Below are 23,359 nucleotides of genomic sequence, written 5' to 3'. Positions count from 1 at the left end.
GGGACATGTGGTTACATGACAAAAACAAATTACAGAACAGTATGTATACTGTGAAAAAAAAGATCATTTGCATTTGGAAAAAAGGCACTGGAAGAAGATGCAAGAAACTAATCACTAGCTGAGCAAGTATAGGAACAGACACACAGGAGACAAGGTGGGAAGAATTTTTCACTATACATCTTTGAAAAATATATATATATGTATATTTAAAAATATATAAAAATATATAAAATATATTAAAAATATATAAAAATATATGTATATATTTTTTAATGTGTATTTATTTTGAGAGAGAGAGAGAGAGCAGGACAGGGGCAGAGAGAGAGGGAGAGAGAGAATCCCAAGCAGGCTCCAAACTGTCAGTGAAGGAGAGCTCGATCTCATGAACTGTGACATCATGACCTGAGCCGAAACCAAGAGTCAGATGCTTAACTGACTGAGCCGCCCAGGCACCCCTAAAAATATATTTTTATTTTGAACCCTGTGAATGTATTACATACTCAAAAATAAATTAATACTGTTTCCAGAGATTTCTGTGCACCAGGCATTGCTCTCTATTAACCACATGAATCCATTAAAACAACCCTGTACCATAACTCTGGTTATCATTCCCATTTTATAGAGGGGGAAACTGAGGTACAGACGTTAAGCAACTCACTAAGGCTATGGAATCGGTAAGGGCAGAGCTGGGATTTGAACTCTGAGTATACAGTCCATGTTCTCAACCACTCTGCCACGTCTCTCCAGGTTCCTGCTCATGATATAAAATGAAACGTTGCAGAGTATAAACATATGAGAAGAGAATAAAGAGATGGAAAGACAGATCTGGTATCAAGGTATGATTTCTACACAAACCGATTTGAAGAACCCATACAATCCCAGCTGGATTCCCAAAGGTGTTCCATGAAAAGGCACGCAGAGGTGACAAGGGTCAAGGGCACCCTGACACACTTGAAGAACGGGGGTAGGACTTGGTTTTCTGGGTACCAAGACCTGTTATAAAACTACAGTGATTGGGGTGCCTGGTGGCTTAGTTGGTTGACTTTGGCTCAGGTCATGATCTCGCAGCCGCGCCTCGGGCTCTGTGCTGACAGCTCGCAGCCTGGAGCCCGCTTCCGATCCTGTGTCTCCCTCTCTTTCTGCCACACTCTGCCTCTCTCAAAAATAAACAAACATTTAAAAAATTAAAAATAAAAAGTAAATCACTGTACAGTGATTAAGATGTTGTGGTACTGGCACAGGGACAGACAAGTCAGTGGACTAGAACAGTCCAGAAACAGACGGACACATACACAGGTCCTTGACTTAGGCAGGGCCACAGCAGGACATTGAGGAAAAGAGCAGTCTCTGCAACAGAACGTGCTGAGACAACTGGGTATCCACGTGGGAAGAAGAAAGAAACGTGACCTTTCTTCACAGCATATACAAAAATCAGTTCCAGGGAGACTCTGTCCTGACCTAAATGCGGAAAGCAAAACAAAGAGCTTCTGGAAAACAATAAAGAATATCTTCATAATCTGGTGGAAGAGAGAGATTTCTAAGCAGCGCCCATGCGCGCGCACACACACACACCAACCTTAAATAAACCGATACATTTGACTGCATTAAAATGAAGACTTTCTGGGGCGCCTGGGTGGCTCAGTCGGTTAAGCATCCGACTTCGGCTCAGGTCATGATCTCGCGGTCCATGAGTTCGAGCCCCGCGTTGGGCTCTGTGCTGACAGCTCAGAGCCTGGAGCCTGTTTCGGATTCTGTGTCTCCCTCTCTCTCTCTGACCCTCCCCCACTCATGCTGTCTCTCCCTGTCTCAAAGATAAATAAACGTTAAAAAAAAAATATGAAGACTTTCTGTTCATCAAAACACTGTTAACAGAGTAAAGGCAAGCCCTCAGGGGGGAGAAGATCCCTGTAACTCACGTAAGCAACAACGGGCTGATTACTGGATTATGTACAGAACCTCCGCACATCAGTAAGGAAAAGACAAGACGTATATAAGCAAATAGAAATATGGGCAGGAGGCTTGAACTTCACACTGAGGACATCTCAGTGGCCAACAAGCGTATGAAAAGATTCTCGACAGCATGAGGAATCCAGGAGCCTGGAATTACAACTCCAAGAACGGCCAGCATGAAGAAGACCGGCTTTGGCAAGGACCAGAAAAGAGTGGGAGCATCGGGGCCTTCCTGTTCCATCGGCGCAAATATAAACTGTTCCAGCAGTGATTGTTAATACTGAAACGAAGGGATTGCTTTCTCCTTCTTTCACCCTTTTCTGTATATTGCAAATGTTTGCACCGAGTGTGCGTTATTCTGAAAATCAAAAAATAATAGATGAGCATTACAGGGGAAACCATAAAAGTGGAAGAACGGACGGATGCCTACGAGCACGTCTCCCCCGGAGACCAGTCTGCTCCTCTGGGTCTCCCCATCGCATAAAATGCCACATGTGGGATTCGGAGAGATCACCGTGGCCCCCGCCTAGCTGTGCCTCAGCCACCCTGGACAAACCAAGGGAAGGGCTCCTGTCCCTAGGGATCCAACCTGAGCCAACCCTCCCCTGACCTATGGCCCCTCGTCCTTTTCAGTCTCCTCATCTGGAGAAAAAATGGGAGACATCACGCTGACACCCACAGGGCCAAGGAGCTGGGCGGATGAGATGGAATTATGTACGTGGAAAGGTGGACACCCAGATATATGTAACACAAAACAGGTCCAAAAAACCCAAACCGATTCCAAAAGTTATTTTTCAGCCAGTAGAGATTTCCCAGCTTATGGTCTGGTCGGTGCTGTCCAAAGGACCGGGTGTGATAGTGGAAACGTCCTATGTCTGCTCTATCCAGTGTGGTCACCGTTAGCTGCCTATGGCTATGGGGCACTTGAATTACGGCCAGTGTGACCGTCACTTTGTTTTAATTAACTTAATTTGTAAAACAGGTATAGGTGGCCGGAGGCTAATGTAATGTATTGGGTCTAGACTTTTGCACTGTTTAAATCTCCATGCGTGCGAACTCACGTACTACGTGGGGGATTTGTTTTAATTAGAAAGAAGAAATAAGATAGAAAGCAAAATTCCACGCACGTTGAGGGTTATTACCATTAGCCGTTACTCTGTTCAGAAAGCTTTTCAAGGGGGAGATTCTGCTCTTGGCCACCTGTTCCGCTGTGTAAGGGACCCTTCTCTTAGGAGGCTGGCTGCGGGTCTGGCTTTGCACACGGATCCCGGCCCACCCCTTCCTGAGCTTCTACAAAGTTCCCAGAGTCCATGTCCACCCTTCTGCTGCCTTGTCCTTCCCAGGGGTGGACCTGGTTAGGAAAATAGGGCTCAGATGGCTCTGGGGAGGCGTGTCCCTTGCCCCTGCCGGCCCCCTTTCCTTCAGGAGCACCCACAACACGTGGTAGCCCACATGTCCCCCAGTGACCCTGGCCTCTGGCCCCGCCTGCCGCTTACTCAGTGGTTCCCCATCATCTGGGGGAAAAAGGAAGGGGAGCAAAGTGCTCCCTTCCCCCACCTGCCACTGGGGCTGAGGAAGGAGAGGAGGCAAGGGGGGTGGGGAGAGCAGCAGCCCATGGTGGACATGACTCACTCAAGAGAGACAAGGGGCCTCTGTGCCCTTACTCAGGCCCCTCCTGCTGGATCTCTGCTGGGATTTCTTTTTTCCTTGCCCTTAGCCTCTGGGGGCCTGCCCAAATTCCACTCTGGGCCTGGCCTTTCAAGGTCTGTAGAATGAGACCGAGAACAGCACCAACCCTTCGGCGCACTGTGAGGACAAGACAGACCACTGTGTGCGGAGCTTAACGGTGGGTCATTGATACATGGTCACTACAGACATTACTCATTCTGGACAGCGGAGTGGGGCCGAAAATGGTTTGCCCTTGAAAGAGAGCCGGGGTCTATCCTAGCCGTTCACTGCCGTCATGTCCTGGGACAAGTCTCCCTCCATCTCTGGACCTCAGATCTCCCAACAGTGAAGTAAGAGGAAGAATGCTTCCCCCTCCCCGCCACAACTACCTCAGGGGGTTGCTGGAAGGGTGAAACGTGACCATAGGGTGTGGGGATGTGCTTTGACAAGGTGAACCCCCGTTTCTAAACCGGGGGCGAGGTCAGGCACAGAGCCGTCCTGGGGCTGATTCCCGACGGCTGCCTGCCCGCGGGCACTGCCACGGGCGTGGGTATGCAGGCTGCGGACCACCCGCCTGGCAGCACCTTGCAGGAAACTGCCTCAGCGTCACATTCCTCCTGGTGACACTGAGTCACCCTGCCACCCACCCAACACTTGTTGTGACCACATTTCCTCTGCCGGGGGATAAGCGAATCATGTGAACGACCCAGCCTAACCAGTCCCGGTGTTTCTTGGCACCTGCCACGTCCTGGGCCCGGGCCCGTCTAGAAAAGCAAAAGGGATGCCCCTCTCCCTGCCTGAAATCCCACCCTTCGGGGCTGCATCTCTTGTAGGATTTGTTCCCGGCTACCAGCCACGCACCTCTGCCCTCCTCAGACCATACAGTCTGCATGGTCCCCAACGACTCAGCATGAGGGAAGTCACTAGTGGTGACTTTGCAAGAGTGGGAGGAAGCCGAGGACACTGGCTCGCAAACTTCGGGGGCTGCTGGGAGGCAGGGGGGTGGACAGAGTCGGGAGCTGTGAGGAGCAGTCCGGAGGCATGGCAGGCACGCTCCAACCCCCCCGGGTTGAAGCGTCTCCCAGTGACTCCGGGGCCCGGGTCGCAAGGTGGGACTCTGCCAGAGGATGAAGGGGGGCGCTGGCAGGTGGGACCAGGTGTATTTTTCCGCATGTCTCAGGTTCTTCACCTGGCCCATCCGTCCAGGGCTAAATTGGGGAGGGGGGCTAGGAGGTCACCCCACCCTGCCGGAGGGGCTCAGAAGGCTGGGGAGGGTCCAGCGGCCCTCTCGCGGGGTGCGGGCTCACCCGGCAGCAGGCTCCCAGACCCTTGGGGTGCAGGGTGTTCAGGGGCTCAGGACAGTGGCTCTGGACTCAGACAAAGCTGGGTCCAGGTCCAGGCTCTGCCACTGACGGCTGGGAGCTCCGATCAGGTCACTTGTCGGGCCTTGTTTCTTTGCCTGTTAGCCGGGCACTGAAACCCCAGCCTCACGGGGCTGTGACAATTAACTGAGAACAAGCTCTCAGCAAAGGGGCCTGAAGTAAACCCTCGAGACCTAACTGCTGCCATTATAGCGACACACCTATGAGTGCCAAGAATCCTCGTTTTAAAAGAAACTTTTTTTTCAAACATCTATTTATTTTTGAAAGAGAGAGACAGAGCACAAGCAGGGCAGGAGCAGAGAGAGAGGGAGACACAGAATCCGCAGCAGCAGGCTCCAGGCTCTGAGTTGTCAGCACAGGACCCGACGCGGGGCTGGAACCCACCAACCGTGAAATCGTGACCTGAGCCGAAGCGGGACACTTAACCGACTGAGCCACCCAGGCGCTCTGAGAATCCTCGCCTTTGATCTGCCTTGACTGATATGTGGCTCCCTGTAAAGATTCTTCTATTAGAATCACAGAATATGAAATAGTAGCACTGACCACTCCCCTTCTTGGAAACTTTCCAAGTCTCAAATTTCACTGGAAGGGAGAGGACCACAGGACAGTGCCTATCCCAAGGATTTGTGCATTTTAAAGACAGACTGTACATAAAACGGGCACTTGTTAATTCAGAGGAACAAAGTGCCTAGTAGCAGGAGAGCAGACGGTGCAGAGACTTGGGGCCCACATACCTACACGATGTAGATACAATCGTTTCTCATTTTTTTGTGGTTGTTACGTTCTGTAAAGTCACCGTGAACACTGAATTAGCGAATACTGAACCACCGTGTCCAGGGGGAACACAGGGTGACGTTCCTGTGAGCTGCTGGTCACATTTTCATCACCCAATAATATATAACCTTCCCTACGTGCATTTTAAAAAAATGTTTATTTATTCCTTTTGAGGGGGGGTGGGGGAGAGAGAGAGAGAGAGAGAGAGAGAGAGAGAGAGAGAGAGAGAATCCCAAGCAGGCTCCGAGCTGTCAGTGCAGAATCCTACGTGCAGCTCAATCCCACAAACCATAAGATCATGACCTGAGCCAAGATCAAGAGTTGTACACTTAACCGACTGAGCCACCCAGGCGCCCCATGTGTATTTATTTTTAAAGACACTCTACTTAATATATATTCTTGATGCATGAATATCAAATTCACAGCCGACAGCACGTCTAACTTGCCTAAATAAAGCTTCTTTAACACACACATTTTCTTGCAAGGCCATCACAGTGCTCTTGCATTTCGAAATGCAAGAATGGGCTTCAGTTCTGTGGTTGGGGGACATTTTAAATGGTGAAATCACCAACAAAATGCATACAAATGCAAAAAAAAAAAAAAAACACGGCACTAAACAGACCCCGGCAAGGACCCTTGTTTGAAGGGTAAGAACTCAAACAGGAAGGTAGAGTGCCTCACCTCAACTGGCCTCAGGTGGGAATGTGTGTGTCAGAAGATTCCAATTTTTCCACCGCTCTGAGCATGTCTGCAAATGACGTCTGAAGGACTATGATTTGGGGGTTACGAATACTTTTAGCAAGTAGGACAATGTGTTGGGGAATGTGTGCGTAATAAGACAAGTGTCCCTCCGTTAGGCTGGCACCAGTCATGACCTGGACGTGAACCCTGGCCTCAGAGCAGAGCCCTGCAACAGACCTCGGGGCTGTGGTGGCATCTGAAAAAGGACACAGCCCACCTCTCCCTGTGGAGCCCAAGCCGGGCGCCTGCTCACCTCCAGCTGAGGCTGCTGGGGGGCCGCCTCGGTCAGTTCCCGTCAGAGGTGGAGGAGGTATCTGGGAGGAAAACAGGAGGACGATATTTGTGGCAACTACAGGAGGGGCCTCTGCCAGCGCCCCCCAAACCTGGAGGCACCCCAAAAGTCACTCACCTCCCTACAGACTGCCGCGAGCAGGTCGCCTGCGTGTCTTGATGAAGTTCCCACTGTGTGTGGCCGCCATGCGTCACGTGCTGTCCTGCACAGAGCCTGGCGCACAGTAGGGCTTTGTACCTCCACGCGGTGTGATCAGAGAGGTAAGGACGCCAGCTCAAGTTCTCACAGCAGGTCAGGACAGACCCGGGACAGCGCCCAGATGAGGGTGTCGTCCACGGCACCGGGGAGCCACAAGAGGGACCACAAACTGGCTTATTGCCAAAGGGATGAGTGGAGTAGATGAGACGGCGTGGGGCTAGGGCCCTTCAGGAGACCACTGACCGTGGTTCAGGGTTATTTTTTTTTTCACTTATTTTCCAAAGTTTATTTTATTTGTTTGATTAGGCTCCACACCCAACGTGGGGCCCGAACTCACAAGCCTGAGATCGAGAGTCACACGCTCTGCTGACTGAGCCGGCCAGGCGTCCCTGGTTCTGGCTTCCTGAACACCTACTACGTGTCAGACTCTGTTCAAGCTCCTCGCGCGTGTTAACTCCTATGATACGGTAAGAGCTCTGCGAATTCAGAACCATTAGTATCCCTGTGTTACAGAGGAGGAAACTGAGGCAGAGGGTAGACTGTCAACCCTGACAGTTGGCTCCAGGGCTCACGACACCCGTAACCATTACACCGTGATGTTCTGCTCATCAGCTCCACGCATCCAGCCACGCTGAGCTGCGAGGGCTACCCTCCCCTGGGGAGGCGGGGGCCGGGCCCCCACGCTGCCATGGCACAGACCCAGTCCGCCACCAGGCTCCGTCCACTCTACCTCCTAGATATGCTCCAGCGGGCCCACTTCTCCCCTGCCGAGACCCTTGTCCAGGCCAGCATCACTGCTCGCCTGGAACCCTGAGGGTGCTTCCTTTTGGTCTCCCCACACACTGCTGCCCCCACCCCGCGTCCTTCTTCACACAGAAGCCCGAATGCGAGCCAGCCCTCGTCGTTCCCTACCCAAAACCTATACCCTTTGTGCAACTGTTTGTGTGACTGTATTTGCCACTGCCCGAAACTGGAAACGACCCAAATGTGCTGCCGTGGGTGAGTGGACGATACGATGAAATATTCTCAGCCGTGAAAACGAACACCATCCTGAGACACAGCCACGGCCAGATCTCCCATGCACTCAGCTAAGTGAAAGGAGCCAGGCTCACAAGGCAGCGTGCATATGGCGTTCTCAAAAAGGCAGAACTCGAGGACCTAAGAAATGAGTGACTGCCAGGATTGGGGTGCGGGGGGCGGGGAATTCTGCACAGGGGCAGGCTATTCCATATCTCGGTTGTGGTGGCAGTTACACAACCGTCTACGTTTGCCAAAGTGTGTAGAAATGAACACACAAGAAGGTGAATTTTACTCTATGTAAATTTTAGCTTGTTATGGGTTGGACCATGTCCCCCAAAAAGATACGCTGAAGTCTTAACTGCCAGCCCCTCAGAATGTGACCTTATTTGGAAGGAGGGTTGTTGCGGATGCGACGAGTTGAGATGAGGTCATACTGGAGCAGGGTGGGCCCGGATCCAGTATGACCGGTGTCCTTATAAGAAGAGAACAGACAGACACACACACACAGGCAGCTGACGGTCACGTAACGAACAAGGCAGAGGCTGGGGTGATGCTGCTGCAAGCCGAGGGCCCCCACGGACGGCCTGGGGCCCCCAGAAGCTGGGAAGAGGAAGGGCGAGTCTGCCCAGTCTCACAGGCCCCGATGCCATCTTGATTTCGGACCCCTGGCCTCCAGAACTGTGAGAGAATAAATTTCTCTTGCTTTAACCCCCCCTAGTCTGTGTTACGTCGTTAGAGCAGCCCTGGGAAATGGATACACAGCCGAGATTTTTAAATGCGGAACAAACCTGTCTCACTCTCCGTGGCCTTCGGGGGACTGCTGTCTGGTCCCCTCTCCGGCACAGGCCATCCTCCATCCATGCAGGGTGCTAATGTCTGGCCCGCTGAGCCTGCAGCACCCCCCACACGGCCAAGCTGGCTCACCCCACATTCATGCAGGAAACTTCCAGGCGTTGCTCAGCCTGGCTCTCGCCCCCAAGAGAGCTGTCCCAGATGCACCCGCATCTGAGCAAGATACCCTCAGCCAGCTGGCACCCCGGCACTCCAGGTGACTATCCTGCACCCTGTAGGCACAGCACTGCACGTCGCTCCTATGTCCCCACAAGACGGAGGGTCCTTGCGGCCAGGGTGAGTCGTCAGGTCATTGCTGGACGAGCGCCGTGCTCCCGGACACTGAGCTGGCTGGGAGTCTAAGGCCTGGGGAAGAGCTTGGGGCTTCGGCAGTTACCCCGCATCGTGCCCAGCTCAGCCCCAGCCCCGCAGAGGTGGCGCCAGGAGTCGCACCAGGGGTGCCTGCTTTCCCCAGCCACAGCCTCTGCGCTTAGGGCCTCCCGCCCAGAGTCGGCCTCGACAGCTTGTCCAGGACCCCCACCCCTGGTCTACTGGTCCCCCCACAAGATGCAGGCCTCCCAGGCCCCTTTCCTTCTCCCACATGCCCTCTGTCCTGTCAACCTCTCCTGACCTCTCTCCTCAGCATTAACCTGTCATATATTCACTCAACAAACATTTTCCAAGCCTTGTGCTGGACACTCCTCCCCAGCCCTCACACCTCTCGCTCAGCACGACTGTTCTGGGAGTTGAACACCGCCTAGCACGGTGCTCAGTTGGCGATGACACCCTGCCAAGAGGAGCCACTTTCTGCCCTCGGGAGCTTACAGTCTACTGGGCCAGAGAGTACACTGCGAGGGCATGAGGAGCAAGGCTCTGAGGGTGCTGCGGGGTCTTCTACTGTCCGGGCTTCCAGCTCGCCTGTTTGACGCCTCTGCACACGTTAGAAAAAGACACTCCTTCCTCCCCATGAATCCAGGCAATCTCCTCACCACCCTCTCACCACTTGACATCGTGCGTGGCTTGGCAGGAGAATGAATTTTCAGCCCCCACGTGTTTCTCTCTCAGCCAGGTGCCTCTGTGCAGTGAACAACCTGCACAACTGTATGCAACAGCCCTGGAGGCCTGACAGTCTCCTAGGCTTTTTACAGGAGGTGTAAGTGGGGTGCGTGTGCTCAGTCTCCGAGGCAGGAAAGAGCTCACCTTTCCAGAGGCTGGAGGGAGAGGCAGTCGGTGAAGACTGATGTGCCAGTACCCCTCCCCCTGCCCCCATCTCCAATGCCTCATGCAAAGGAATGGCCTAGGCACCTTCACAGAGCCTTGGAAAGAGCCTGGGTCCAGCTGTTGAGACATCAGGATGATCACTTCCCCTCTCTGTGCCACAGACTCATCTGTAAGCAGGGGCTGGATTAGGGAGTCCCCAGAGAAAAACTGAGCTCTGGACATCTGATGATGCTAGAAGCAGGGATGGGGGCTGCTTTGGCCTATAAAAAGAAGACGACTGTCTTTCAAGCCCTTTCCAGGGACACTTGCTCAGCCTGTCAAGACAGCCCACCCCACTCAATCCCAGGCCACACATGGGACCTCTGAGACACAGGCAGCCCGGAGGGCCTCTGCATGCCCAGGGGGCAATCCTGGGCTGTGCAGGACCACTCCAAGCAGGCTCTGATAGGCTCCAAATAAGTCTGTGCTATCCTCGGAAGGGGATGTCAAGCCCTGGCTATTTCTGGACAAATCTTTCCCAAGGCCAGGCAGAGAGGTCATTCAAGACCTCCAGCGGCTGGTGTTCAGCACAAACCCACCCTGGCACCCAGCAAGCGCTCAATAAAGAGGCAATGAATGAATGAATGAATGAATGAATGAATGAACGAACGGGCAAATGGTGCCAGCCAGCAGGGACGCAGGCGCTGCTGAGACTGGGCCCGGCCTTTCTCATGCTTGTGTGACAGGAGACTCGATCTCAGAAGGAGCTGCAGAGGTCAGCACAGGGGGGGTTAACCTATGAGCGTTCTCCATCTAGAGCAGAGATGGGGAAACTGAGGCTGAGAGAAGAGACACAGTTGCTCAGCAGTATTTAGCCCTGTCAAGGCACAGAACTGGGGAGTCAGAACTCAAGCCAGAATAACTAGTCTGCAACTTCTGGTGAAATCTAAAACTCACAGACACCCAGTATGAAGAAAATGTTTGCAATCTAGTCTTTGAAATAAGAGCCCTAGTCGACCCAAAACTGCCTTTTCTCTCTCTCCTCCTCTTCTTCCTTCCAACCTCCACTAGGAAATGAAGACTCGCAGGCAGCCCTGCAAAGCAGCTTTATTATTTCTGACACAATCTGCTGCTGTGTGACGAGAGAGAAAAGTTTTTATGTTAGTTAGGATCAAGTTTGTCTGTGAGTATCAGAAAATCTAAAATAACAGTGACTTAATTCATATAGAGATGTATTCTTCTGTTATAGAAAAGCCCGAGGAAGTGGTCCAGAATCGGGATGATGCTCCAACATGTCTAGGACCCTTACTATATTGTTGCTGCCCCCTATATAGCTTCCATTCTCAATTGACTTCAAAGTCCAAGATGGATGCTTCGACTCCCACCATCACATCTGCATTCCAGCCAACAGGGAAGAGGAAAGGAGAGAAAGCCACGCCCCTTCTCTTTAAGGACATGTCCAAGCAAACTGCACTCCTCACTTATATTTCACCATCCTGAACTTAATCACATGGCCACACCTAGCAGTGTTCAGCTAAAATTTACACCCAATTAAAATTCAGGGACCAATCAACAGGCTCTACTTCACCCTTGAGTTCAAATACTCTAGGGTGGTGATCTATCTCAAAGAATTGGGCCTCAAACCCTAGCCCCACATAAGTTTCCACCTAAGTTTTCAGGAGCTTCATTTAAAACAGAAAGGACTAGAAAGTAGACCAGTGTCTGTGCCAACTGCAATCATTAATCATATGAGGCCACCAAAGATGATACATGGGTAACATATGTCCACAGCACAGCATATAAAAATGCATATAGGAAACAATGAAAAAAAAGGAACACAAATTAACATATACATGCAGATCAAAACTGCATGCAAAGACTGAAATTAACAGGCACTCAGACTGGGTGTAGCCTCAAAGAGATTAAAATGTTTGATGCTTTAAATGCCACTACTTTTGTGTGACCTTTTTCAGGTATGTAATAAATTTTGGGGAGAAAACCAATAGTGTATGAATTTGTGTGCACACACACCCCCTATACACATAGAGGAAAGAGCTCCCAACCCCTTGTAATGGCAACAACCCTGTAAAGCAGGGATCCTCCTTGCTCCATGTGGCAGAGAAAAAAAAGAAAGGTGTCCTGGCGGGTAAAGGTGCAGGGACTTGCCTAGGGTTGCCCAGTTCTGAAACAGACCTGTGGTCTTCGCCACCACGGTAAAATCCAAACTCTTCCACCTGTTACCAAGGGGGCCCCAACTCCCTTTCTAGGTTCACCCCACACAGAACTCTCCCTTCCTGTCCCCAAACCAGGCTCTTGAGGGCTTCCACACGCAACTTGTCCTTTCTCACCTTCCTGCTCTGTGCTTTTCTCCTATGAGGATGCCCTTCTCTGCATACACCTGATTTCAGCTGTTAAAAGCTTACTTGTCCTTCAAAACCCAGTCCAGATGCCACCTCTACCAGAATGTCATTCCTGCTTACCATAGCATAGGCATGTTTGTATGTTTTTATGTAGTGCCCTGTGAGTTAGTTATGTGCATATTTCTCTTATTTTCCCTAATAGATAAACTGGAAACTCCTCGATGTTCAGTAAATGGACAGATAGATAGATGAATGAATGGGTGGGTGAATGCATGGATGGGAGGATGGGAGGATATATGGATGGGTGAATAGATGGAAGGATGGATGGATGGATGGATGGATGGATGGAAGATGGACGGACGGACAGACGGAAAGAAGGGTGGGTGGGTGGGTGGATGGATGGATGGAAGGAAGGAAGGAAGGATGGATGGATGGATGGAAGGAAGGATGGATGGATGGAAGGATGGATGAATGGATGGATGGATGGATGGATGGAAGCAAGGAAGGATGGACGGATGGAAGGATGGATGAATGAATGGATGGATGGATGGATGGATGGAAGGAAGGATGGATGGATGGAAGGGAGGATGGATGGATGGAAGGGAGGATGGATGGATGAATGGGTGGATGGATGGATGGATGGATGGAAGGATGGAAGGATGGATGGATGGATGGAAGATGGACAGATGGACAGACGGAAAGAAGGGTGGGTGGGTGGAGGGATGGATGGATGGAAGGAAGGAAGGAAGGAAGGATGGATGGATGGAAGGATGGATGGATGGATGGATGGAAGCAAGGAAGGATGGATGGATGGAAGGATGGATGGATGGATGGATGGATGGATAGGTGGATGGATGGGAGGATGGGAAGCTAGATGGATGGATAGATGGATAAAAAAGATACTAGTTGAGAAAAGAATCCCTGAATGTATTTTAGATGGATGCTCTCTCAAAAATGACAAGAACAGAAAGAAGTAAGCATAATAAATGCCATCATCAGAGGCACCTGGGTGGCTTAGTCGGTTAGGTGTCTGACTTTGGCTCAGGTCATGGTCTTGCGGTTTGTGAGTTCAAGCCCCACGTTGGGCTCTGTGCTGACAGCTCAGAGCCTGGAACCTGCTTTGGATTCTGTGTCTCCCTCTCTCTCTGCCCCTCCCCCCCTTACGCTCTGTCTCTCTCTCGCTCAAGAATAAATAAACATTTTTTAAAAATTTTTTAAAAAATAAATAAATGCCGTCATCAGATGCCATTGGTAGAAAGCTAAGTCCTTGCTTCGAACTGCAATATCCCTAGAGAAACTTAGAGTAGCCATCTCTGACGGTGATTGAGATTAAGGAAGCTGGAGACATGGAAGCTGGGGAGAAAGGTCCTTGGTGAATTCCTCCTTGATAGCTTGCTCCTTTAGCCAAAGATCATCAGACTGAGAATTTCAGATGCAGAGTCCTTTATTTCTTTGGTTTCCAGGGGTGGGTGAAAAAGCACACTTACTGACCCCAGGAATAATTTCGTTCTGGGAAAACCTGTGCCCAAGAAGAAGTCTCCTCTGCGACTGTCGTGGCCCCCTTTCCTCCTTCCGGGCTGTCCCTCTCCACATCCGTCTCTCCTCTTTCTATCTTCAGAAAACAGGCTTTTTCATCAGCCCTGATATCTCCTATCAAATGTGAGTCAAGGAGCTGGGGTGGTGTTGACATCTGAAGTCCCATCTCTTAACTAGGGGATAAAAAGTTCTTGGCTTTGACTAAGATCCCAGAGTCAGTGGTGAAGCGGGGGCCACCTTCATGGGGGAAGGATCGCACAGGATGGTCCCTCTAAGGCAGATCTTACCATCAGGATCCAAAGGTCCCCAACCCTGGCCTCCCCCGCCTAGAATCCTTATGTCCCCCCACCCCAGGCTCCAGGCTTGTGGGTGGAGCCAGGTTCGGGGTAGGGCGGGGGCGGGGCAGGGGGGGGAACCGTCACTCTGCCTGGTCCTAGGACAGAGCGTGCAGGGGGGGCCTGGCCCTGAGGCTGGTGCCATGAGCCCATAGGATGTGGCCTGAGTGTGCACTGTTACCACAGTGCACACGACACAACAGGCCTTGACCACAACCGCTCTCTAGCCCGTTTCTTTTAAAAAGGAACAAACATTTTTCATAGCAGGCTTGTTCGTTCTCTCAAACGAGTACAAATTAGAGTGGGAACACTCCCAGGAATTCCCAGAAATTACTGGCGAGATGGGGGCAAGGCACTCTGATGACCCCCCAGAGTTGTTTCTGACCCCCAGAAGTTTTGACCCCCAGAATGATTTTAGCCACAGGGGCGGCCTCCTCAAGCTCCACCCCCCTGGGCAGAAGAGCTGCCTGGGGCAGCAGAGGACTTACTGGCAGGTGGAGAGAGCCTGAGGTGGCGGCCATGATGGTGGCTTCCAGATGCTTCTATCAAAGGCCAAGGCTGACAGCCACATAGGTATGGAGTCCGTAAGGCCCTCCCCACCGCCCTGTGGACACCGAGTCAGAGGGAAGGATTCCTCTGTACCCACCCATCGCTTTTCTCTCTTTCCAAGCCACACGGGCAGGAGGGAAGGTTCTGGGTTCACTGGATAGCTCTGTGGGGGGTGGGCAGGGGAGGCACGAGGTGCCATCTGTGGCCTGTAGGCACAGGGACAGCTGTCTACTTCAGGATGGTACCGGGTGTGCTGTGGGGAGGCCCCAGGGGTTACCCGGCAGAGAGCCCCCTCCCTCGGATGTCATCCCTCTCAAGCCCTGATGGGACAGCCTTCCCACCAGAAACTCCGCGACGTGAGGCTGCCTGTGATCTCCTCGGTGTCTCCTCAGCAACCACCCAAAATGGCCAGCGCGGGAATCCAGTCACACTCAGAGACGCCACTCCAATGCCGTCCAGTCGGCACATCCTAGCAGGACAGCAGAGGCCTGTCCCCAGAGTGGGCTTCCACAACCCATGCACTTTTTCTTTAAAAACGGTTCTTCAAAAATAAACCCACAGCAGTGAGAAAACATTTCCTTCCAGGTACTCGGTCAGGGTGATGACCCAGAAGTCTCCCTTCTGAGTCTTTGTTTCATATGAAAGTGTACCCGTATATTCTAGACTGTTCCACAGGCTGCCCTTCCAGCCATCAGAAGGAAGAAAGGCTAGGTCATCTCCAGCTGGCACATCAATCCCCTGAGCTCTGATATTACTCCAGGACACCAGCTTCTGCTGCCCGTTGGCCAGTATTCGGGGAATCACTGAATGTCAGACCAAGGGGGAACCTAGAGATCACTGAGTTCGTTGAAAAATGAGGCCCAGCGACAGACACTTGCTTCCTAGTATTCTCCCAAATCACCACAGGGACGGGACTCTGGAGACATCCTACATCCTCAGCAAGCCCCTAGCATCTTCCAGATGAGCAAAGGATGATACAATTAGGGGGACTCCGACCCCCAAGTGTAGCTGGCTCTGGCATGGGCATGAAGGGGGTGCAGGACGGACGAATCCTCCTGAAGCAACTATAGCAGCATTTCTCAGACTTTCCTTCAGCATTTTTTATTTTGCAAAAAAAGACACCAAAAACTAACAACCACCATCAATTTACCCAATCGTTTCATAGAAAAAAGGAGGCTTAACATGCCAAACAAAACAAAACTCCCATCTCAGAATAAAAGACAGTTCTGCCCTGGGGGCGCCTGGGTGGCTCAGTCGGTTGAGCGACTTCAGCTCAGATCATGATCTCGCGGTTCTTGAGTTCGAGCCCTGCCTCCGGCTCTGTGCTGACAGCTGGGAGCCTGGAGCCTGCTTCGGATGCTGTGTCTCCCTCTCTCTCTGCCCCTCCCCTGCTCCCACTCTGTCTCTTGCTCTCTCAAAAATAAATAAACAGTTAAAAAAAAAAAGACAGTTCTGCCCAGGAAAAGAGGTTGGCAGCCTTGGCTGATACACATCACTCACACACACACACACACACACACACACACACACACACGCACGCACGCACACATATCTTCCTAGTTTTTCAGTGGACCACAGACCTGCCCTTGGGACACAATGACCCAGGCTGGGCTCACCCAGAACCTGTACAGCCAGCTAACTCTGCTCTCTCAGCTGAGGACGAAGTATCTATTGGTAATCCAGAGCTGGCTTCACCGTCTCCCACCCTCTCTCTCAGAGAAGTGAGGGAGCACAGCTAGAATTAGGGGACCCCGCTGAGGAGGATAAAACGAAGTGACTGGTGCCTATACAGGGTCCCTACCCAATTTCCTGGGTGGCCAGCCGCCTTGTTGTCCCACAAGGGAAGGCTGCGAGGCAATTTTTAGAATCCTGTTCAGTATGTCATTGTTCTCAAGCGTTTATTGAGTGCCAGCTGTGTGCAGGACAAAAAGATATGGATGTAAAGATCTGATCCCTTTTATTTGGAAGTTCATAATCTAAACAGGAAGACATGATATTAATGGGGTTTTGGTTTCTTGCTAGGTAAATAAGTAGCTCGTGCGTAAAGTTTTTTGAGGATTCAAAAAGAGCTGGTGTGGATGGAAGGCTTCATGGAGGAGGTGACGGCATTCCAGTTGGAAGGAACTTTGTGGGCAAAGACAGGGGAGGCTATGGCAGCTGTGCGTGCCAAGGGGAACAGAAAAAGTAAGGCTGTACATTGGCTTCGTGAAGGACTGGAATGGGGTATGGAAGACAGGGAGTCCTTAAGGGGTTTTTAAATAGGAGATCATGGCACCTAAGGGTGACCAGGGGTTATGGGAGTCATGCTGTTTTCTCCACCCCTCCAGGGGGACCTCGATGTGGCTGGCTGTCTGTCTTCTGTCTCTAGCAGCAAGAACCATTTCACCAGAAGGGCTTATTTTGGGGTGGGTGGGGGGAGCGGGTGGTGGTAGGATGAGAGAGATCAAGGGGAGATCTACGGTTTAGAAAAGTCATTCACGTCGTGATTTTCGTCTTTAGTTCCAGTGTTGAAGAAAACATCCATGTTTTGGCCGCCCCTGGGGCATGGGATAAACGGCAGGTTCAGGGTAACAGTTACGCAGCCAAAACTTCTAGAGCTGGCTGCCAGAGCAGCACTCACTGTCTCCAAGCCAACTTGCCAAGAACAAGATGACTCCTGGGCCCTCACTCCCTTCTGAAGGTGACTCCCGGATGGGGGGGGCGGGGGGGGAGGGTGGGCAGAGAGCCACGGGGGCAGACAGGAAGTCTGGGACTTTTCTGAGGCACTTCCCCCCGGTTGGGGCTCTTTCTGGGCACCCAGACGCTGAGGATGGGCCCTCTTCCTACGCCAGGCCTTTCTGTTAGTGTCTCCAACCAAGATGTGCCTCTCTCGTTCTGATAAGGGAGGGGTAGACCCTCTACTTTCCCCCTTCCAAGTTTGCTCAGACACTTCTCCCCTCCAAACCTGCCCTCCCTCCTCATTGCTCCCTACCCAGTTCTGCTCATTTGTCATGGCCTGCATAGGCATGAACTGGCGACAACCCTCACTCAAGGGCCAGATGGACTCTGGGATGTGATGTAAGGGACCGAGTGTGTGGTTGCCAATCAGCATTCCTTCCTCCCCTCTGCTCTGGCCCCTTCCTGAGAGGCACCGCAGGCCAGCTCAGATTCCTGTCTATAAAGTGGAGCTCCAGGAAGGCCTGAGAGGGCAGTGAGGGGCCTGGGTGGGGTGGGTCCCCCCCCCCTTCAACCATCATACCTATTTTTGGTTGGGTTCCCTCTTTTATTTCCCGATCCCCTGGATTAAAATGCAGGTGCCTTTATAGGATGTGTAGTTTTTAATGCTTTCAGTCTCAGTAAAGATCACTAAACAGGGATCCAGGCCCAGGACAGGTTCTATCAAGTGGTAGCGGAGATTGGGAAGAGGTCCTCAGGGACAAATGTGCTGAGACTCCCCGGTCCCAAGCAGACCCTGAGCCTCCACCCCCTAGTGCTTCCCAGGGGAGGCACGGGGGCTTCTCAGGGCTCAGAAGTGCAGGCCTGAGCTGGTTAGGTAACCCTTTGCTGCCTGTGGGCCACAGCCTCTCTTCTGGTCTGGAAGGGGGTGGGTCTCCCAGCTGAGTGCCAGCCAGGACCACCCAGAGGCATTAGCCCCTGCAAGCAAGGAGGCCCAGGTCGGCGGGCAGAGCTGGAGTTGGTATCTGGGACCCTGAATTCATCACTGCTCTGGGTGGGCCCCACCCCAGAGGAGTCCCCTGTCTTAGAGCTGGGAGTGAAAGAGGGACTTCTCTCAAGGAGTTCAGCGGGATCCCCGCATTTTGTTAGGCACAAGGCAGAAAGCCAGGGGTCTCCCAAACCCTGGGGCTTTGCCCAGGCAGCCCCTTCAAGGCCCAAGGCTCAGGAGACCCAATTTCTAGGCCCAGCCCCACCTCCAGCTCCTAAGACCTTGGGTAAATCACTTCCTCTTTCTGGGTCTCCTTTCTCTTGTCGTTAAATTAGGGGATTGGAGGGGCGCCTGGGTGGCAGTCGGTTGGGCGTCCGACTTCAGCTCAGGTCACGATCTTGCGGTCCGTGAGTTCGAGCCCCGTGTCGGGCTCTGGGCTGATGGCTCAGAGCCTGGAGCCTGCTTCCCATTCTGTGTCTCCCTCTCTCTCTGCCCCTCCCCCGTTCATGCTCTGTCTCTCTCTGTCTCAAAAATAAGTAAACGTTAAAAAAAAAAAATTAAAAAAAAATTAGGGGATTGGATTAGATCCAAGAGTGGAATCCTTTTTCAAATAAAATCTTAAGCAGACTCTCAATTCATCAAACATAAAAGTGTGGGCTTTGAGTATACGCGTCCTCAGTGACCCCTGCACACAGGTTGGCGTCTGGCCCCTCCACAGGTCACAGCTTCACCGGGGTCATCTCTGCGCCTCCCCACTCCCTCCTCACCTCCAGTTCATCCCTTCAGAGGCCAGCGCCTCTCCCTCTCCTGTCTCCCTAGTCACTACCCGCCCTCCTGCCCACTGAAGAACTTCCTTCCCAGCAGATTTCTCTGCTTCTGCTTTCTCTGCTACAGTCCGTCTGCGATATAGCCCCAATCCGAATCAGATCACCTCTGTGTGCGAACCCCATCTGTAGCCCCCAGCATCCCCCAAGCCTTTACCCCACCAGACCACCTTCTGTCATTGTCTCCCACATCAGCTGCAAGTGGGAAGGGGCTTGGTTTAATGCTGGGCACCCGCCCCCACCTAATGTAAACACTATTTGTTGAACCGAAGGAGAAAAAGTGTCTACACCTAGGATACTGGGCAGTCTGCCTTTTCTTTCTCCCCAGCCGACATCTGCACCAAGGCGGAGACAGACCTTGCTTGCCAAGGTCCTCACACTCCTATTCCAGGGGGCTCTCTGAGCTCTGGGGGGTCAGAGTAGGAGACATTCTCCCAGCTGTCTGAACATCACAGCGAGAAGGAGAGGACTTTTGGAAGCCCAGTGGAAAGAGGAGTCCTCCTCTGAGGACTCAGAACCCAGCCCCAAGTGGTCGGTAGGGTCTGGGGGTGGCATGGGGGTGAGGAATCACAGATGATTGCTCCTCCTCATCTTTGGACTGTAACACAGGTGGACACATGGCCCGGGGAACAGGGGGTGCCTGGGGTGCACCCGAAAACTGCCTTGTAGTACTTGACAGTCAAGGTCTGGGCTCCCCAGGGCAGAACAGGATCTGATATGGTAAGAAGTTAGAGGGAGGCACCTGCAACTCAAGTTCAGGAATTCCTGTCTTAGGACTGCCACAGTGGTGGCAAGTTCTCAGTCCCTGGAGGTATGCAAGTACCTACCAGGTATGAGTTTCGGTGAGATACTATTTAGGAACCTTCCAGCACAAAAGGTCCTCTTAAATAAAGTGATGTTTTTAGCAGCAAACCAATATTCCTTAGAATGTGCCAGGCACATGTAAGCAGGCCTGAGCTGGTGTGTTAACCCACGGCTGCCTGTAGGCAGCTGCTTGAATATTAACTCATCCAAACCTCATAACAATCCTATGAAGTTGGTGTTATTATTACCCCCAATTTACAGAGGAGGCAAGACCAGGTCTCTTGTCCGAGGTTAAATATCTGGTACTATTATTAACAAGTGGGAATAATAATAATAATTATTATTATTAAGAGTTTACCCTATAGGCCAATGTGCAAAACTCTTTATGCATTATCTCATTTAACCCTCAAAACAACCCTGTGAGGATAGTTACTACTACTTATCTTCATTTTATAGATAGGTAAACCCAGGCACAGAGAGGTTAAGTAACTGGTCCAGTAATGAACAAAGAAAAGCAAGAGGAAGTAGGTGAGGGGGGGTCACTCCTGGGGAGGGGTGGGGAAAGGGAAGCTGGACAGGTCAGGACCCTGGCCCCTCACCACCCCTTCTTCCATGGGAAACTCCTCCTAGCTCCACCCTGTAATATTGGGTGTGGCAGAGACTTGCCACTGAGGGGCCCCCTCCCCAACATAATTTCCAATTCTTCCCACCGGATGGCATTTGTCTTTCCAGAGGTTACTTCCAAGAGAAAGCATACAGGCAGAACTTCTGGGGAAGGGCGGCGATGGGGCAAAAGGGAGGAGGAAAGCATTCAGATCCAGAAGAGTTTAAGCCCCCAGCCCGCCAGAGTGGGAACCAGTCACCTCCAGCTGTCCCCCAGTCCAGAACTGCACAAGATCGGCCCATCCCTCTTGTTTTACAGAGCAGAGAACTGAGGCCCTGGGAGCTGGAGCTAGGGGTCATGGAGCTCCTGGGGTCATGGAGCTAGGCCAGGCAGCAGCTGGGTGTCCATCACAGAAACAGGCCCGGGAGTTTTAAACCAAAAAGCCAGGAATGGCAGCCTCGGGGCAGGGGTGGGGGTGGGCGCCCGTCAACCTTGACACCCCGAAAGGTTCTAAGAGGCCTTCCCAAGAATCCACCACTGGAACTGAAGCCTCTGCAACCCCCTGAAGCTTCGCGAGACGCCCGCTGGGCTGGGCGGGGGGGGGGGGGGGTAGGAACCTTCTCCCCGGAGCGCAGCCCTGAGCAACGTCCAAAAGCAACTTCGGTGGGGGTGGGGGACATAAGACGAGGCACACGAGACCCCTCTCGAAAGTCAGTTCCCAAACAAGTTCGGCTTCACGCATGCCCAGCTGTGCCTTCTCCCCGGGACCCCCCAGACCCCAGCGCAACCCTTGCGCCCCGGACCCTCCCCAGGGCTTGATAAGGCAGGTCCAAAGGTCACCGTCCCCGGACCCGCCTGAGGGACGGGGGAAGGGGATCTCGGTGGGTCCGCGGTCTAGGCGGACTCGTCAGCTGTCGGGGCCGCTGGCGTCCGAACTTACGGGGACCCCGGCCCCCATCCCACGCCCGCCTGGTCGTCAGCGTCCCAGGACGCGCGCGGGGACGCAGGCGGAGCGGCGGGTGCAGGAGGCTGGCGCGACCCGGACCCCGCGTGATTGCTTCTGAAGTTCAGGCGAGACAGGAGCCGGGGGAAGGGGCCGCATCCACGCAGCCCCTCCGCCCCGGCTCTGACAGGTAGAGACGCTTTTCTCGCACCCGGCCGCTTAGCTGGTTTTCCAGCGAGCGGTGACGTCTGAGCTTCGAACTTTGGCCAAGTCCCCGGGTCCTGCAGCCACCAGCGCGGCCCCCTTCCGCGCAGAAGCGGAGTCCGGCCCCGGCCGTGGCCGCGGGGCTCGGACTCACCCGACGCCCCGAGGCCGGACGGCTGGGGCTCCCTCGCGAGCTCCGAGCACTCCCGGGGGGGGTTGGGGAGGCAAGACTTACCCCGCGGGGTCCCCGCGCTCGGGCGCCCCGGCCCGTCGGATCATGCCGCCGGCAGCTCCGGGACCGCGGACGGAGGGGCTCAGGCGCCGGGCGGCGCGGACCGCCGTGCCCTGGGCGCCCGCATGGCCCTGGCGCTGGCCCTCGGGAAGGGCCCGGCCGGGCGCCGCCGCCAGCCCCGCGCGGAGTGGGAAGCCGCCGCCGCCGCCGCCGCCGCCGCGCTCTGGGGCGCTCGCTGGCTTCCACTTCCTGTATCCGAGCGCGCGGGGCTTTCAGGAAGAGGCTGGCCTTGGTGGTCAAGGGGTTTTTGTCAAAAGCCTCTCGCCGGCGGCGGGCGGCCCGGAGCCCCCCTGGGGCACGCGGAAGCCCGGCGGCCGCGCCCCTCCCCCCTCCCCCCCCCCCCCCCCGCCCCCCGGGGCCGGGCCTGGCGGCGGGCGGCTGGGGGACCGCGGCTCCGGGCGCGGACGTCCAGCCGCCGGGAGCTGCCTCCGCGGGCAGGGGCTGCGGCCCGGGCGGCTCCCGAGAGCGCCGCGAGGGAAACTTACAGCAAAGTCTCCCACATGGCGAAGAGTCGCGTGGGAAGAAGGAAGGCGCTCCCGGCTCCTGCGGACCGGCAGGTGGGGAACTCGGGCCGGGCTCGCCAGACAGGGAGACGCAGCCTTGCCTCCCGCCCCAAGGAGCCCGAGACTCGCCCAGGGGCAGCCCCGGACCAGAGGCAGGTGGCCTCTTGGATGCCTCCGCTAACGGTGAGCTCACTACTTCACAAGGTGGTCTGTTCATCCACGGGTACGTGATTCACTTATCCTGGGTACCACCCCTAGGTGGGATCGGAGTGGGAAAGCCAGTGAACTCACACAAATACCACAGCCACAGCAACTCCCGTGGGACCAGGAGGCCTCTCTTCTCTAAGCGCCGGCAGCACTCAACACTGCCTCCTGAGCCCAAACTGCCTTCAGAGCATTTCACGTGACTGGGCACGACTGGACCTTGCAAGGCCACCTCAGTCTAACGCAGGGTTTCTCGGCCTTGGCACCACTGACATTTGGGACCAGGTAATTCTTTGTCGTGGGGGCGGCCCTGCATATCGTAGGATGTCTGGCAAGCATCTCTGACCTCTATGCACTAGATACCTGGAGCATTGCCCATCCCCTGTAACAACCCCAAACGTCTCCAGCCTTTGCCAGATAGATGTCCCCCCGTTGAGACCCATTGGTCTAATGCCTTCATTTTATAGATAAGGAAACTGAGACATAAAGAGAGGAGGAGACT

The 23,359-nt window shown here is 53.5% G+C and overlaps 1 protein-coding gene across 2 annotated transcripts in view; it reads right to left on the bottom strand.

The window, feature by feature from the left end:
- The window catches only part of RIN3 (Ras and Rab interactor 3), a 123,249-nt gene extending 100,246 nt beyond the window's left edge, over nt 1-23,003 (bottom strand). The window contains exon 1 of one of the 2 annotated variants that reach the window (XM_027066466.2): nt 22,636-23,003. In XM_027066466.2, the coding sequence (XP_026922267.1) occupies nt 22,636-22,652 (17 nt within the window). In that variant the 5' untranslated portion in view covers nt 22,653-23,003. Of the gene's footprint in view, nt 1-22,093; nt 22,459-22,635 lie in introns of those variants that run through there. The other variant, XM_027066465.2, reaches the window with a different exon arrangement.
- Between the last annotated feature and the right edge of the window lie 356 nt (nt 23,004-23,359).

This window comes from Acinonyx jubatus, chromosome B3 (assembly GCF_027475565.1).
Source record: "Acinonyx jubatus isolate Ajub_Pintada_27869175 chromosome B3, VMU_Ajub_asm_v1.0, whole genome shotgun sequence".
In the NCBI taxonomy this organism is placed as follows: Eukaryota; Metazoa; Chordata; class Mammalia; order Carnivora; family Felidae; genus Acinonyx; species Acinonyx jubatus.
Note: the sequence above shows the minus strand (reverse complement) of the source record. Positions and strands in the feature narration are given on the sequence as shown.